At 39.6% G+C, this 18,920-nt stretch overlaps 1 protein-coding gene across 1 annotated transcript; it reads left to right on the top strand.

The window, feature by feature from the left end:
* Positions 1–6,347: 6,347 nt before the first annotated feature.
* Positions 6,348–14,103, top strand: LOC123975869 (tumor necrosis factor receptor superfamily member 14-like). Its single transcript, XM_046057656.1, has 6 exons — positions 6,348–6,597; positions 6,675–6,767; positions 8,511–8,636; positions 9,026–9,184; positions 10,190–10,274; positions 12,357–14,103. The coding sequence occupies exons 1-6, from the start codon at positions 6,573–6,575 to the stop codon at positions 12,496–12,498; spliced, it is 630 nt and encodes a 209-aa protein (XP_045913612.1). The 5' UTR covers positions 6,348–6,572; the 3' UTR covers positions 12,499–14,103.
* Positions 14,104–18,920: the final 4,817 nt, after the last annotated feature.

Genomic DNA, 18,920 nt, shown 5'->3' with positions numbered 1-18,920 from the left:
TTTAAAGCACGGTTAATAGTTTAATCCGGTAATTGCTGCATCCCTAGGGGGAACATGTCCTCAGCGTCCCCAGTGTAAATGACACCTATGGTTGTTACAGTATACAGAGCTAGACTCTCAGCACAGTGGGGGCGGAGCTTCATAGTGGGGCCCACCTGTTACCAAGTCATTTTAACCAAGTTTACATGACCCCAGACTCACTCCAAAAGTCCACTGAGTCTGTGTGTTTCGCTGCTGCCAGAGCAGCCATTCTACTAAATGTTGTGCTCAATCCAGAAGCGCTGCAGTGCATCCAAGAAGTGTCCCAGCGTCAAGCAGTACAGAGCAGATGAACCGGGCAGAAAGTCAAAAACTGTACAATCCTGTAAACTTTCAAAACAAAATACCTGGTACAGACTTCCACTTGTATATCAACAACACAGTTAAAACCCCAAAAAAAGTACTTAGTCTACTTAATCATAGACAAAGCACAAAAAGCAAGCACTAATCACCAAATCAACAAAATTTAAACATGTCGACAAAATCCGATAGGCAAAATGCTCTTATTCTGATATGCTCCCTGTGGTAAATGCTAGATGCACCCCTCGAGGAATGAAAGCGAGCCACAGAGAGCTTTGAAGAATGTAGTAGAAGCACAAAAAGGACATATTAAAGACAAGTCATTAACGTGGGGCAGGCTACTCTCCGCTGCTGAAACACTTCTGAGAGGCTTCCAGTGGACTTTGACACCGTAAATAAACCCTTGCGCAGCCTTGCACAGGGAAGAGAGTTTTGTTAAAACGTGCTAATTAAGTTATCCATTTTTTAAAATACAAATATGACTTTATGATTTATGTTTATTAAAACATATTTCCGTAGAATATAGTGGTTTTTTTTGTTTTTTATGTGGTAATTGTCATTCTTGTGGTGGTTTACCATTGAAACCATTAGTCAAGGGACTGTTTCATTTGATAAAAGCTCCTGAATTTTTTGGGCCAAATTGGGCCAGATAAGAAAACTTGAACTTTTACTAACATTTTTATTATCAACAAAAATAGACACCAATAAGAATACAAGTTCCACCGGAGTGTGTCAGAGATCGGTGCAAAAAAGAGATCCATTCTGTTACCAGAACAGAGACCCGAGTTGACATGAAAACCATGTAACAACTGACTTTCAACTACTTTTGGATCTACTTTTATAGCTCTGTTTTTTGGCATCACATACTCTCTTGGCTCTGTTTTCTGCTCATCTGGAGCTGCGAAAGTCCGAGATTTTAGAATTCTTCTGCATTTTCAGCATTTGGTTGGGAAGTCCCTGACTGCGCTATTCCTCCTCTCTGTGTCCTTTGCATGCCCTCCGCTGATTTCTTCAAAGTTATACGTGCATAATTTGACACACAATTACATTTCTTAAAAAGTTAATAAAAGAATAACATATGTAATGCTGTATCTTTCATTAATGCTTGGTTTCTTACAGTAATCTTGATGTAGTGCTGGCTGCTCATCATCTATCCGTCGCGTTTTCTGTTCAGCAAAAATTCCTTCAGCAAGTTCACTCAAAGTTCACACAGGCTATAAGCATCAGAGGTTGGAAGTTGACAATCCACCCCTTAATCAGTAATTAAACATGTAGTCTTAATATCAGCAGACTAATACATCAACAGTTCCATTAGTCATAACAACAGTAGATGACAGCAGAACGCAGCATGCACTGTCACAGTGTCTGCAGATTTTGAACACCTGCAGCCTCTTCTGCGGCCATTATCTTCATCAACATCATCATCTTCTTCAACACTCACTGCCTGTCAGGAGGAGATAAGGGTGGGGATGAAAGACAACTTCCTCCATTGAACAGCTCCACAATTGAGGTAATTCATGTTGGCACCTCACATCAAATCCAGTCATCCTCCATAAACGGTAAATATATCTCTGGTCATGACATACAAGGTCTCCGTCCTCACCCACCAGATCATCTGAAAATGCCTCCACCCACCTGAAAGAACTACTCGCCCTTCTTACACATGGGATCCCCAGGACTAAGCTCAGCACCATGGGTGATCATTCTGTTCTGCGGATCTGGACGCTTAAAACATTTTTTTAGCATAACTTCCATCCTTACCATGCGTACAGGGAGCTGGAGCTTACATCAGGCGAAAGGTGGGGTGCACCAATTAACTTAGCCTGAATGTCTTTGGACAGTGGGAGGAAGTTGGAGCACCTGGAGAGAACCCATGCAGAGAACATGTGAACTCCACACAGAAAGGCTGGGGTAACTGGGGTTTGAACCCACAACTTTCTTGCTGTGAGGCAACAGTGCTAACCTCTGCACCACCGTGCCACCCTTGTAGCAGAACAGTTTTTTGTTTTTAACTTTCTTTAAAGATGTGGTATTATGCTTTTTGGCTTTTCCCCTCTCCTTTATTGAGTTATATATTTTTTTTGTGTGCATGTAACAGGTTTGCAAAGTGCAAAAAGAACTCAGTCCTGCTCTGAGTTTGCCCATTTGTATCAGATGTGAGAAAATGTCATTAGAAGTTGCTGTTGGTATTCTGTGATGTGACAAAGGGAATATCCAGAAGGTTTTTCTTCTGATGTGTTTGTGAATGAAAGGCTTACTGTCCAAATAAAGCTTGGTGTCCATCAGACTGGTGACTCCTCAGATTCTTAACTGGCAGTAAAGGTAGCTCTGGAGAACACTGAACAATGTGCTCAGACTTTCTCATCTGTTTAGTTTTTAGTTTTCCCCTTTATAAAAAATAAACAAAGAAAAAAACTACTGTGTTTGTGTCTACTGGTTCCTTGAGAAAATAGTGCCATATTTAGTTTAGTATATTTTTAAAGACTTTTTCTTTTTTTCAGATGGCAGCAGGTTTCTATTTGGCCACCTCTTTATGTTTCAGTAGTGAGCTACAGATAGCTACCTGCTTAATAACACTGAGAAAACTAAATATTAACAGATGTTTCAGTTTGATAGCAAAGCTTGCTGTTTAAATGTAAGGTTGTATATCACCAAATTAGTTAACCTGTGTGGGTATCCAGTTCTCATTGTGATTGGTAGGCTTTTGGCCTAGTAATGCCACAATCTAGTTTCACCCCCTCAGGGAAGCTCCACCCTGCCTCTCCAGTAGCGGGCACACACTTGGAGACAAATGCCTCCTTAAAAGTTGATATTCAGCGAGCACTCAGGATGTCTCTTGATGCACTGTGTTGCAGTGTGATCAGGGAACAGGTTAGGATTTTGGATGGTATGCCATCCAACTTTTGCGAACACTTTTTAAATTGTTTTTATTACAGGCATTTTAAGCCACCTGTCACCAAGACCCTGTAGGCTCCATGGCATGTTCTACTAGAAGTCACTGCGGAGCGTGGAGGTTGATATCTTGAGTTGCCTTAAATGTCCGCTCCTTGAATGAGGTGGAGTCAGACCTGGGTGGATGATTTATTTTTATGTTACAGGTGGTGTGCCTTCAACTGAGACTATTGTGTTATGTGTGTTTTATGTGTGTGACTTGCTGTGTTTAGGTGGTGGTGCATCAGTATGCGGTGTCAGCGCATCCTGGTGGCCCTCAGGTAACCCCCTGCATGTCTTGATTCTGTAGATGCTGAGGCGTTAACAATTTGCTTTTATTCTTTAGCATCTCTGCAGCATTGGCATTAACATCTTGTTGGTTTAGTATTGAGCTTGTGTAGTTAATAAAACTGCTCAAAACCTGATTTTTAAATATTGATGTTTAATAAATCACCTTTCCAGTTGAAACCAGTGTCTATCTTATAAAGAATATATATTATTTGCTTGTAGTGCTACGCTAACCTTTCTCCTAAGGAGTACAGTAGTCCAAAAATGTTAAAGTACCACAGAATTCATTTATAACAATTTATTATATACATATTTATATTATGTCTGACCTACTTCTCCTTGTGTGCAAAGCTTTTTGATGTGAAAACCAGTGGAGGCTTATGGAAGTGAAGACCACTGGATCTGAACGCTCGACATGGCCTTCAAATGTTCCAGCTTTTTAACCTACTGATTTTGCCACATGCACACACAACCCATGCCACACTTTATGTAAACAAACAGATGTAAACAGTACAAGGTGGATTTTTTGCTCTCAGGAGGAGGCTGTATTGACACAATGACAACCTGTCTCTGGCTAAATCTACATCTGTCCACTGCAAAGGCTCTAACCACAACCTGGAGAAGGAACTAAATGGCTATTGGTATAATATAACATTAACATTATAACATGTATAGTAGGTTTTTGTCTTCACTCACCCACTGTGCTTGTAAATCATTTTAGGGCATATGGGAGTGAAAGAGTTGCACTGCAGAGCCCTGCTTCACTGTACTGTTGTACATAAAAGCCTACTGTGTGTGATATAAATGTGTATTAAAAGACATAAGTTGACATCATCCTTATCCACAAAAACAGTGCCACATTTACAAGGTGTGGTTACCATAAATCATGATGTAAATATCTGAAAGTGACAACGGGGCCCTTTTATTGTGCTGGATGTAGGAGTGGTGTGCTCCTTTGTCCTGACAGTCCAGCATTTATTTCAACAGAGATTGATGGTAGGTGACTGGGGCCAGCCTTGAACTGCATGAACAGGCTGCATTAAAAATATTTAATCTAATTGAGTAACATAATACTTTATATTTCACTGGCAAATTAAATGTCTCAAATTTGTAAAAATAGAAAAGTATACAACTCCACAGATTTGTTTTGGAAGAGTTTTGTTTTGAAACGGAAGGGGCAGCAGTAGATTGTTGAAGCTGAGAGTTTTTAGCAGTTATAGCGCCACAGAAAGAGCAGCTGGGAGGCAGGTGAAGTTCTGCACACCCTTCAGACTCAGTGATCAGCTTCCTCTGGTAGCAGTGCAGCCTTCTCTTTGATATAAACACAAGTCAAAAGGTCAGAACCTTGTTGCCTGTTGGCGCCACAGAAGGGGGCAGACTGACCTCTGCTGGTTGAGCTCCCACATAGCAAGAAGGCCCATAAATATGCTGTGAAACTAAAATATGAATAAAATAATAGAAACTTAAATACAAAGGCTAACTGCTGTCCTAAGCTGCATATGAAATTAGTTCACTTGTCTTAATCTGAAGTTACAGGTCACCAATGGTTTGGCTGTTAAGGAGAACTAAACATTTGTCAGAGTTATTATTATATTAGTTTTTATTTTAAAGTCTTTAAAAGGCTCTGCGTGGGCCGAGCGGTCAAGATAAACTTCATCACGTTTTGTGCACGGTGGCTTCTGGGACAAACCATATATAGAAGTTCATCTTCCTTCTCTTTATTTCGGATAAATATTGTTCGGTAGTCAATGGCGGGACAACAAACATTTTGATCCCGTTTGAATTGTGCCCTGAATTACACATGTGATGTTTGCTCATTTAAAAGATACATTTTAAAGTAAAGAAAGTCGCAGTTTGCTGTAAAACTGTTGAGGTATAAGACTTTGAAAATACATAATTACAAAGACCACAAACCTACATAGTCTGCATTTAAAAATGAACTTTTGCTGTTTCAAAACTGTCTTAAAAAGGTTGAGAATGCCCAGGCTAAAAAACTGTATAATCGTTTAATATCACTTCAGATGAGCTGAGTCCCTCTGTTTGGTTTGTTTATGTTATTATTTTGTTTTAGTTTATTTTTATTGTTTTGAGTTCTTTCAGTCTAAGTTGTTCTCCCTTGTCATGTGAACAGTATAGAAAATGTCTTTTCAGATGATTTGCAGGAGGTGTGACTCTTAGTTTATAATACAATAAGATTTATTTTGTACATTTTGAGGATGTCATATTTTTCTTTTTTGTCAGACGTCCTTATTGTTTATTGTAATAAGTTCAATAAAAAAAAAAAAGAAAAAAAAAGACCACAAACCCAAAAGTCGCGTATGTGACGTCGTAACTGTCTCTCAATGACTGATGCTAACATTTCAAAAAACTTACATGAGAGGATGATGTGATAAAAGGACTGAGAGTCGTTGGATTTAACACATCAGGTGAGATATATTTCTGTGTGTTTTACAGCAAACTGCGACTGAAGAACACATTTAAGTAATCCAGCTAATAGCAACCAAGCAACGAACGTTAGCTAGCATTACCGCGCTAACATGTTGGTGACGTATATTGTGCGAGACGAGAGAGAGATACACACAAAAGGACATGTAACTTTACTGTCTTACAACAAAGTGCGACTTTCTTGACTTGCAAAATTACAACAACATATGTGTAATTCAAGGCTGAATTCTAACGGGATAAAAAGATAAGTTATCTCTCGAAATTGACTACCGAACATATTTTTTCCGAAATAAGGTCCCATGAGCCGGAAGCGGAAGGGAGTGACTTAAACTCTCGAAAAGGTTCAAAAAAGAATAACAATAAAATGAACTGCAAAAAACGGGCCGTGTTTAATTGTTTTTTCATTTTTTGATTCTGACAGCAAAAACGGTTATTTGGGTTTTCGTTTTGAAACAGAAAACAGATAAACGGTATTTTCCCGGACCGTGTTGACCAAACGTCCATATGTGAGGAGTTGGGAGCAACAATATATTGAGCAGAACTATAAAAATGCGACAGCGGTTGATATAATGCTGCCAACGTGGGTTGTCTTTGGTAAGTGAAGTCTCCTTGATAAACAACATGGTGCCATGTGACTTAAGCAGTGCACTGAAGACCTGTTTGTTTAACAGGGTGTGTCGCCTGCTTCGTGGTACCAGTGCTGGGCTGTGATCCAAAGGAATACGCGACAAGGGATGGGCAGTGCTGCCCGGTGTGTTTCGAAGGTACAGTTCTGTAACATCAGCAAACAGCTAACGTAACTCACTGATGCAGCCTCCATTTTTCATCAAACGCCAATATTAACACTAACTGATCGGCTGTACATCCTCCTGTTGTTCGACATTTTACAAAGAGTGTAACCAGACTGTACTCACATAAATGTACTTTTGTATGTTATTTCTCAGCTTAATGCGTCATTAAATGAAACAATGAAAAGCGTGGGTGGTAATTGTCTTACAGCAGGAATCATTTCGTTTAGTTTGCATTGTTTCCCGTTTGTTGTTTTATGTTTATTTTGAGAAATGAAAAGCACAAACCATAAAAGAAGGGAAGTTCCAAATTATTAAGTTAAGAAATGTCATTCATTAAAACAGCACCTGTGACCAGCAGTATTAACATTTCTACAGATGTAAACTGAAAAAAACAACAACAGTAACACTGCATAAAAATTCACTGACCTTGCTGTTCCATTTCCTCGTCTTCCATCAGCGTTTGTCTACAAATGGCATATTTTTTTAGTGTGCACTCACTATAGCCTCACTTGCATCTGACCAAGAACTGAAGAGAAACTAGTTACTGCTGTGACGTATATCTCTTTATCATCTCAGTTACATCACATTGTAATGTTTCCTACTACAAGTGTATCTGCTGAAAGGAAAGGCTGAAAAAAAGGCGAAAGACTGAATTTATTAAGTTTGATCCACAAAACTGTGTTAGGCGACTTTAGTAATCTGATTTGTTCAACCAGTGAATGCAGCTGAACCATACAACTTTTGATTAAATAAAACCAGTAGATTGATTAATTTTCATGCTTTTAAACACACCGGCAAACCGTGGACACTGAAAGGAGCATTAGACAAGTTTTGATCTTAGGACCTTCATACAGAGAGACGTCAGCAGAGGTAAACACTACACATCTGGACACCACGAGGCACTGTTGCTTATTATATAACAATAATATGCTTATAATATAATGTGAACAGAAATACACAGGTGTATTCTGAAACAGCCCAAATATTCAACACATACAGACTCTTTACACTGACATCGCAGTTTGAAGGATACTGGTGAATAAAGTCTGATACATTGTGTGATTCCAGGTGATAACAGTTGGGTTGAATTTGGTCTCTAATATATTTAATGATCTCAATAATTATAGTAATCTTTATAGATGAAACACTTTTCGAAACCCACGTTACAAAGTGCTTTACACCGGGCAACAACTGCATAACAAGCTGATTATAACAACAATTTCCAGCAAAGTATCAGTATTTTAGTAAATAGTACCTATATGATTGATTATATAATCATATAGGTATTATGTGATGATTATACAGTATATATTCACATAGCAACTAAATCAAAACAAGTAAACAGAAACTGATCTTTGCAAGTTCACTTTAATCCATATTGTTAACTAATAATAACAATAAGTTAACTTGACACTTTGTTCAATCTCAAATTAGGATTATGATGAAATTATCCCCCTAACAACCTTCTTAAATCATATATAGATACAAGGTGATTTAGTTTCTTCCTGCATAAATTGAACCAAATGCATCACTGTGTTGACCTGAACTCAGCAGTGAATTCTCAGCTGTCCTCTGGTCTGTGGCTGTTGTCATACACTGACCTAATAAACACCTGAAACATGATAGTTACCTGCATCAGATGCAGTGTCTTATCATCGTTATTTCTCATCTATTTCATATTAATATGATGTTGACGCCGTATTTTGTCTTGAACAGGTACCGTTGTTAGAAGAGACTGCACACAGCAGTTAGGCACAAAGTGTGGCCCCTGTGAGTATGGGACGTATATGAACCAACCCAATGGCCTGAATAAGTGTTTCCCCTGCACTTCCTGTAACCCGGGTACGTAGACTCTGACAAACTCAGTAGAAAAGGTTTCATGAAAGGATGTTTGATGAAATGTTAACAATTCAAATGTTACATATAGAGATGCTTTCTGAAACTAGTTGAGGTTTGGAACCTGTTCCAAATTAGTAATTACCTGGAGTATTTTTAAAGTCACTTCTTGTATTGGTACTTGAATAAACCAGATGAACAGAGTGGAAAATATGGTTTCCACTTACCAGAACACCTGTTGAACCAGCACAAAAGCCTTCAACTGCAGTCTGCCACCTACAGCTGGAGTTTACTTGGTTGCAGTCAGCCAATTAGAACAACATCACATTATTTCATATTTATTTAAAACTGTATAAAATGTATAAATATATGTTCTATGTTTGTGTTTGCTTTAGGTCATGGCCTCTTTGTCCAACAGGAGTGCAGAGCAACACACAACACCGTTTGTGAGGTTTTACCTGGGTATTTCTGCAAAAGCTTTGCAGATGATACAGGATGTAGTTTGGCAGAGAAACATAAACGCTGTGCAGCTGGTGAGAGGATTAAAGAACCTGGTGAGGGGAAAAAAAAAGTCACTTTTACACACACTTCTGGTTTTGAGTCTTCTTGTTGTAGCGTCGGTTTATCAAAATATTTAAAGTGACAGTTGACTTCCTGTAACTGTTAGTTGTTAAATAAACACCTGCACATTAACAACAACCTACATTCTGTATTTACACAGTGTCCTGCTCAGAGGCACAGGATCATTTATACTAACAGAATGCCTTTATATTATTAATTGATATTCTGATTGTTAGTCATTATTGAATAACCCAGAATATGATTATGGTGTCTTCTGAATATGGAAATGATTTCTTAGGCTAAATGTTTCAGGGAAATAAAAATTATGTTAATCAAATTGAAGCCTAAGCTCCGGAATTATCAGCCTCACGTGTCTCAATTTAAACAACGATAAATGATGTAAACAGTGTTTCTTGCTGACAGTCAGACTCTCCGACTGTCTTTGACCTTGTCCCCATAATAAAAGTTAATGGGGAAATAACAGATCGTGAAAAGTAAAGTCTTTATACTAAATGAATAAAGTTAAACCATAAAATGGTTTTGATCATATTCAGGGACAAACACGTTTACAGGGACGTTCAGTAACAACAGTATCCAGGTTTCTGAGCCTCAGTTGGACATGTGACTCCAAATCCAGCAGAATTAGAATTTCTGTGCCACTTTGGTTTCTGGTGGTTTGTAATGATTCTGATTTAGTGAAATTGATCTTTCAATAGACTCTAGACAAAACAAAGTGTTCCTAAAACAAAACATCGGCCTTCGCTAATCATTATGTGTGAAGTACTCAACAACACATCAAAGACGCTCGTCGACGTCTCGATGACTGATATCGAGAATGGTAAATATCTGAAGCCATCGGCCGACACGACATGCACTCCCAGCATGTTTGGACTGATTTCCTGCACTGAGAAACCTGATAAACACAAGCACTGATCATAACTGGGATATCTGTCTGATAAATGATGTGTAATTAATCCACTTTGGTCTGTTTCTCTAAGGAACCAGCAGAACTGATACGGTGTGTGAACACTGTCAGCCAGGATACTTTTCACAGGATGGGGTGAACTGCACAGCGTGGACCATGTAAGACATTGTTATGGAATTACTCTAAAAAGTTGGTGTTATCCTGCCCTGTAGCACAATGTACACTCACCGGCCACTTTATTAGCTACACCTGTTCATTTGCATGTTTGCACAAATAGCTGATCAGCCACTCACAAGGCAGCAACTCAAAGTATGTGGGCTTGTAGACGTGGTCAAGACAACTTGCTGAAGTTCAAACAGAAACTAAACTAAGGTATGAATTAAAACAGAATCAGAATGAGGAAGAAACGGGATTTAAGCGACTTTGACCTCGGCATGGTTGTTGGTGCCAGACGGGCTGGTCTGAGTATTTCAGAAACTGCTGATCTACTGGGACTTTCATGCACAACCATGTCTAGGGTTTACAGAGAATGGTCCGACTGGTTGGAGATGACAGAAAGGCAACAGTAACTCAAATAACCACTTGTTACAACTAAGGTGTGCAGAATACCATCTCTGAATGCACAACACGTCGAACCTTGAAGCAGATGGGCTACAGCAGCAGAAGACCACACCGGGTGCCTCTGCTGTCAGCTAAGAACAGGAAACTGAGGCTACAATTCACACAGGCTCACCAAAACTGGACAAAAGAAGATTGGAAAAACGTTGCCTGGTCTGATGAGTCTTAATTTCACCTGCGACATTAAGATTGGGGCGGCTGTGGCTCACGAGGTAGAGCGGGTTGCCCGTTAATCGGAGGGTTGACGATTCAATCCCCTGCTGAATAAATGTGTGTGAATGTTAGTTTCTGTTTGAGCACTAAGGCTCAGTGTATGAATGTGTGTGTGAATGGTGAATGCAATGTAATGTAAAAGCGCTTTGAGTGGTCGAAAAGACGAGAAAGGCGCTATACAAATACGGAGCATTTACATTTATAGTATTGTCAGAATTTGGTGTAAACAATATGAAAGCATGGATCCATCCTGCCTTGTATCAACGGTTCAGGCTGGTGGTGGTGTAAGGTTGTGGAGGATATTTTCTTGGCACACTTTGGACCCCTTTTTACCAACTGAGCATCATTTAAACGTGACAGCCTGCCTGAATATTGCTGCTGACCATGTCCATCCCTTTATGACCACAGTGTACCCATCTTCTGATGGCTACTTCCTGCAGGATAATGCACCATGTCACAAAGCTCAAATCATCTCAAACTGGTTTCTTGAACATGACAATGACTTCACTGTACTCCAATGGCTTCCACAGTCACCAGTTCTCAATCCAACAGAGCACCTTTGGGATCATGGATGTGTAGCTGACAAATCTGCAGCAACTGCGTGATGCTGTCATGTCAATATGGACCACAGTCTCTGAGGAAGGTTTCCAACACCTTGTTGAAAGTGTGGCATGAAGAATTAAGGCAAAAGGGAGTCCAACATGGTACTAGCAAGGTGTACCTACTAAAGTGGCCATTGAGTGTATATATTATATATACTAGTGCCGTGCCCGTTCACAGGGCTATGCAGGAATGTGACGTCTCCCTGCGCTTTTTGTTCAAAATGTGCGTCTCACCAACAGCGGTGGTCAGCACTAGGCGGCCTACTGGCCAAATTAAAAAATAAATACATAAATAAAGAAATACTTTAATAGCGGCTGGTACTGAAATAAATCTCAATAAAACAGTTACTCACAGTCACTTCCTCTTAAGTAATCGTTCCTACAAAATGCTTTTATTGAAAGAGTTGAAATGAGAGCTTTTACTAAAGATATTCACAACAGAAAGCCCCCCGCTTGACACACCTCAGAATACAACCCTCAGGAAACGTGATTCCCCTGAGTGAGAAGCCCAGGAATTTCCTCTGCCTGGAGATACTGGGGGAATGAAAATAAGCGTCCATAGGTTGATGGATGTGGATCATTCGCCAAGAGGCACACATGGATGGAACAAATCCTTCCCATCCACAGGAGATTCAAGACATTTCCAATCTCCCAGTCTTATTTCATTTTAACCAAATGTCACAAACATAAGTAGACAACCTTTTTGAAAGTGTAACTTTTTATATTAATTTGTTTTTATTTAGTGCTCCCTTCATCATGACGACACACAAAGTACTAAAGCTGCCTTTCATTTCTCTTTTTCAACAGTTGTTCAGAAACTCAAGTAAAGTTAAAAGAAGGAAACGCAACCCGCAACGTTGTCTGTGGATCTGCTTCAAGAACTCATTACTCGTATATACCTTTATTATTATTATCATTAACATTTTCTGGGATTGTGATCACAGGTTAGTGCTTGTTTTGCATTCCTAATGTGAGGCGGATGTTTTCAGATTGATCCAGAGAGAAAAACGTGTGTTCAAATGTAGTTTTAGTTTCCTTTTCCTTCCTGAATTAGCATCCATACTTTTAATGTTTATAAGTTTTTGCTTTTAAACCCTAATTGACGATTAGTGACATTGTTTAAATCACTTCTCAACACTTAAAAAAAAGCTTTTTAGTAATACTAGCACACTGTTCTGTTTCCAACATGTCTGTCTCATTGTTTTTGGTTTTCTCTTACAATGTAGGTACGATTGCTGCGAAACCTTCGGTGCAAGCTAATCAAAAGTTCTATAAAGTTTGTTGATACCTCATTTTATATTCAATATACTGACCAATTAACTTTAAAAGGGCGTGAATCAGAACATAAATGGACCAATGTCAACCACATTGAGCTTATGTCCACATAAGTCAAATTGACAGTAAGGTCCACATAAGAGATATAAAATTAAATAAATAAATCTAGTTTTTGAAGCCCTGATGACTGGGAAAATATCACTGACTTTTCCTGGAGCTGCATCAATCAATATTTGATTAAATGTGTGTCAGTGATGTCACTCGTAGTGATGGACCCTCAGCTCCTCTTAGTTGTGACTGATAAACTGACTGTTCACTACCTGCCCAGCACTAAACAGCTGACAGGCACCAGGAGCTGCGGCAGTGAACACAGCGGAACAGCTAAACAGCTAAAGTTGCAGTAAGTTAGCTGCAAAGACCAGTTCACTGTGAAAACAACTTAAATAGCATGTTTCTAAAATGTTCCCACACGCTATTTAAAGACCTTATTTTGAACCTTTTGAATCTTTTCTTTCACAGCTTTTTGATAAATAGAAATGCTTTTTACTCGTTAACATTTGGCAGCTATACTATACCGCAGGGTCTTAAAAAGTATTAAAAGGTAATAGATCAATTTTGCTATTATCTGCTATTATTTGCGATTATCCACTATTTATGAGGTATTACATTTTGTATATTTTTTTTCAATGTGAATTTCCTGTTTTCCCAAATAGTTTGCATGCTAAAAGATTGGGTTAATGTATTTATTTATATTGCATAGCCAAAACTACTAGATAGGTAGGTACGACATTGTGATTCTTCTGTGTAACTAAAGGTTCAGGGATCTACCGTGCTAGTATTTCACTCTCATACGCCCCTAAAAATAAATCCGTGCTAAAATAATTTACGAGTGAAAGCGACCATAATCTTCCATCACCCCAAAGTTTGATCTGCTGCAGCAAACTTTCTAAATGTTAAACTCGTTTAAAGTTGAAGACCAACCACCTGTAGAGTATTTTTCTTCCACAAAGATGTAATGAATGAAAACAACCTCTGTCAATATGTGCTGCTTCTAGCTGCCTCCTCCTGAGAGCAACACGCTCCCCTTGTATTATTTTACCTCTGTTTTACTAAAGTTATTGTTATATATATATGTTATACACAGGCCCTTTAAAATGTACTGACTTTTACCTCAGGATTCATGTGTATACAGCATTCATGCATCAGTAAGAGTACCAATAATGTAATATTGTTTAACACTTGTGGTACAAATAAAGTTCTGTTGCCTTGACTAATTGAACTGGATCTCAAAGGAGTCTAATATCTGTTGAACAGGTGTTTGAGTTGCTGAAGACTAGACTGAAGGTAAAAAGCCCTCAACAGTTGGGAAGTAAAGATGGCTGCAGTACAGGCCTGACGGCATTGCCAGCGAGAGTTAAGGATGTCTACTGATGTCTGTGGGTTGTGCTGCAGGTTCTTGTCTCTGACTGCTGAGCTCTTACAGTTTAATTCGTCCAACACGATTTGGTTCCCTCTTCTCTCTCTTCTCTAAACACATCTTTGTATCAACATGGTGTTCACATTAATGACAGTGATACTGAGAGGTGTCGATGAGGTTCAGGATGGCTCCTTCTCCTATGGCTCAGTATCCTGATGACGTTCATGTCCTTCACTGCTAACAGCTGGAAATAAAAGCTTGGACTCAATCAGTTAAGACTGATTCATGATGAATAACATCAGACCACTTCCTGGCCTCTAGTGGCTGAATTAGTTATTAACTTTCAAATAAGTACCTTTAGAGAATTGTCTTATTTGCTCATTAGTAAATATTCATCCATCCATCGTCAACTGCTTATCCTGTGTACAGGGTCGTGGGGGGCTGGAGCCAATCCCAGCTGACATCGGGCGAAAGGCGGGGTACACCCTGGACAGGCCGCCAATCCATCGCAGGGCCACACACAGACAAACAACCAGTCACGCCCACACTTACACCTAAGGGCAATTTAGGGTCACCAATTAATTTGTTACTGCTAGGTATTGAAATACTCCTGTATCAGCAGTAACAGCAAGTCTCATTTACTGCTGTTACATGTACATGACATCTGCAGTAGTTATAAAGACCCTCACCCTACACGACACTTTGACAATGTTCCATCCAAATATGTTTCCTGTTGTTCATAAAGCAACATCATGATGTTATTTTAACAAGCTGTTAAACACACGGAAATGTTTCTGGTTCAGCTGCAACTGACATAAAAACAAGAAAATATGTTTATTAACAATTTGTTGTCTGTTGCAGATCAACTGTAGCTTAAGAAGAACCAGCTAACCTGTAGTTTGCAGGCCGCAGTAGCTGCTGGAGTGATATGTGAGAAAAAACTTTTACGTCGTAGATTCTGAGGACTCATTATATATAACTCTGAGAAATAAGCCTTGATTACAGAGATTAGTAATCAAAGGATTTTAACAATAAATGTCTGCTGGCATGTAGGTGAGAGTTTTAACATAGACCAATCAAGGAGTAGGGAGACATCTCTGATGCCACATACATTTGCATTCTTTCAATCAGGAGCTGTGAAACAACAGCACGTCTCTGTTGATAAATAAAAAGGAAAAGTTACGTTGTGTTCTCTGGTGGACACACCACAAACAAGAGGACCTCCTCTTCAAGGTGGTCTCAGTACGATTTCAAACGTACTCTGGTGCGGTTCGCCTGTGGTGTGAAAGCAAACAAACCAACCACAGAATTTTATGATAGCAGAGATGTGATCTGTGCATTATTTCCAAAGCTAAACCACTAATAAATCTATCTGCTGACCGCGAAATGTGTTCAGCAATCTTATAATTGCTATGTTTATGAAAATCATTTGATAACGTATACTTGTCAGCGTGGGTATTTCCCTGATTACAGTTTTTGCCCGTTGCTTGAACACATTTTGCAAAACTTTGCTCATTGTGCCAAAACTCTACACACAAGTAAACATGACACAACACTGGGAAATATACCATTCACATCTGTGTCAAATTGAAACTCTACTATCAAAACCTAACATTCCTTTGTCAAAATGTAATTCTGATGACAAAATGACACATACTTGCATCATATGCATACACTTTCAGATCAGGGGGATCACACTAGTCTACTTTATATAAAACACTGCAGTCTTTGATTTTCACTGTTTATTCAGAAGGCATATTTTCAGGAGGCACATTTTCAAACAACCAAAAAAGCAAATAGGCCTACTACATTGCAGTAACATGAATTCAGATAAAGCAAAAAAATAAATATAATACAAAAAACACTATACTGTAAACACAGAAAATCATGGCAATTGTGCATACTTGGGCTCATGGATCCCGCTGTCTGTTGGGGTCTGGCCACAGGACCTCATCGACATCGCAAGCAACGTCTTCTCCCGCTAGGCACCGGGGAAAATATCCCCTTGCATGTCGAAACCATCCATGGATTGCTGTCACCTGAATGTCGCCGCAGGCCTGTTCCATTGCCTGCAGAAGAGGCATGCGGGCATGTGGTTGGCGGTCATATACACGCCATCTCCAAGCTGAAAAGAATTCCTCTATAGGGTTTAAAAATGGTGAGTAAGGGGGCAAGTATACCACTTCAAATTGATTGTGGTTGGTGAACCAGGCCTGGTCTGTTCTGTACAACTATATTATGGAGAGCATCTACAAATGTGAGTATATGTTGGCTATTGTATGGACCTAGTTTTGCATGATGATGCAGAAGCCCTGACATTTCCCCCGCGCTGCACATTTGCCCTTTGGCCAATTACATTACGCCCCCGTCGTCTTGTTTTGCTCAGGTCGATCAACGAAAATGAATTCATGAGGCTGCAGCTCCATCCATGACCAAGATTCTCTGTAACAAAAATAAAAAACATATTACTGCACTGCAGTGCTACACATGCAGAACCCACACCCCATCAGCTCTCCGAATGGATCCATGTGGTACTGATATGGTACATATTCAGCTGCTACTGGATTTCACCAATACTGTATTGTAATGTAAAAGACAGTTACACTTACCCGTACATATTCAGCTCGAAGTCCTTTGACCCTGACACTGTTCCTCTCAAATGGGACCCTGTAGAGCTGTTTCATGGTGATGTTGTGTTTTCCCAAGATGCGTCTGATGGTGGTGATGCTCACATGGTTTATGTTGTTGAACACTTGCCTGTCTGCAAGTATTTTCTGTCGTAGCTGGTGGAGACGGATGGCATTGTCTGCCCTCACTAGGTCCACAACGACAAGTTCCTGCTGTTGTGTGAACAGGCGTTGGCGTCCTCCCCCAGAAGGTCTTCTAGTCATTCTAAAGAAATACAACTGCAAATTGTCATCGGTTTGCTTTTTTTTCTTAAATTACTTTATCTCAATATACTGTAAGTAATCATGCATGGTATGTTTCACAAAAACTACCACTTTGGCTGCAAAAGGAGCATTAGCACCCTGCAATACCCTGTACATGTGATGTGGTAATGTGATATACTGTAGTACAGTGCTGTAAATACCATCTGAGTAGAGTAGAAGGTAGAGAGGTGAAGACATACCTGTTTTCTAGTCAGAATGTTCTTATTACAGATGCCACTGTGAAGCGGCTTAGATGTGGGTGGACTCTCTGCCCAGCTTCCCTCATAGTCAGGCCATGGTTGATGACATGGTCCACCAAAGTTGCTCTTATATCATCAGAAATAGGGGTCTGTGCATGGCCTCTTTGACCTTGAACTCCTCCTCCTCCTCCTTCTCCTCTTCCTCCTCCTCTTCCTCTACCTCTGCTTTTTGCTCTCCCTCCATCCATGCTTGCAAAGTTCTTGAAATGGCTAAACTGATGGCTTTTTGTAGCTGCCTGATTGGTGTTCAGTTTTGCAAGTAAGTGCCTTCAGGTGTGGATTTGAGTGGTTGCAATAACCCGATGTGTTTTGTGTTTTGGATACATGTGTTTTCCAAATGGCACCCTGAGATTTCATTTTTGTTTTTTCCTTGTGTCTTATGTATGAAATAGAGTGTAGTATGCAGGACCATGTGTGTTGCATAAAGGACCAAGTGTGTTGCATAAAAGACCAAGTGTGTTGCATAAAGGACCAAGTGTGTTGCATAAAAGACCAAGTGTGTTGCATAAAGGACCAAGTGTGTTGCATAAAAGACCAAGTGTGATGCAGAATTGCAACTAGAGTGCAAAGCAGCGCTTTTGTTTGAGGTATGGTAACAAAAGCTTCAAGTTGTGTTACTTTAGTCTAAGCATGGGTCTATAGTGTTCAAGCAACGGGCAAAAACTATAATAGGCTAAAATATGTTAAAAAAGGAGAGCAAATAGCACTCCGTTTACCCTGTCAGTTCATTAAGTCCATAAAACATTTGTGACAGCAATACACAGTAGGCTATATTATAGGCTAATAAGCCCCGAATTATTACTGTACATGTCCTGTTTTTACGTTATTATTCATAGTGGTCGATCCGTGGTCTAACAGTAGGCCTACTAATCATGCTTATAAGAAATTATTACTTTGTGAGCTCTTTGTGATACAGATCAGAAGCATTAAGGTGCTGCATAAACTTCTGTCAGTCACCGGAGTTTGATTTCCCCACGTGGGTTCTGATGATGCAGGATGACAATCGGCAAAGCTGTCCAATCAACAAGTTACCTGTAAGTTTGTGTAAATGTCATGGTTACTTGTCTTGGTTCGTTTGTAAGATTGCAGTGTGAACATGAACTGGACCAGAACTGAACAGAGTATGATTTTTTTCACTTGGTCCGGACCAAGTGAACCGAACTACAGGTGTGAAAGCACCCTAAATGAACATCATTTTGTATTGAAGAAGACATTAAACTAGCGATTGAGACCATAAACTCACTAGGAAAGTGTTTACTAAGGTAATTATTCAGGTGAGAAGTAGGGTCATTTTACCATTATTTCTAATGGAACCGGACTTCTTTTTGCAACCAGAAGAGTCGCCCCCTGCAGCCTGTTCAATAGATTGCATATTTAAGGGACTTCTACGTTGGCTTTGCATCTCAGCTTCCCGCTTTTGCAACGCCTGCTTTAGTGTGAGCATGTGAAAAACAGTCGCTGCAGAATCCATTTAATGAAGAGAGAAAAA

This window comes from Micropterus dolomieu, linkage group LG08 (genome assembly GCF_021292245.1).
Source record: "Micropterus dolomieu isolate WLL.071019.BEF.003 ecotype Adirondacks linkage group LG08, ASM2129224v1, whole genome shotgun sequence".
NCBI classification, from domain to species: domain Eukaryota; kingdom Metazoa; phylum Chordata; class Actinopteri; order Centrarchiformes; family Centrarchidae; genus Micropterus; species Micropterus dolomieu.
The sequence above is the reverse complement of the archived record's forward strand: the minus strand, read 5'-3'. Positions and strand labels throughout refer to the sequence as shown.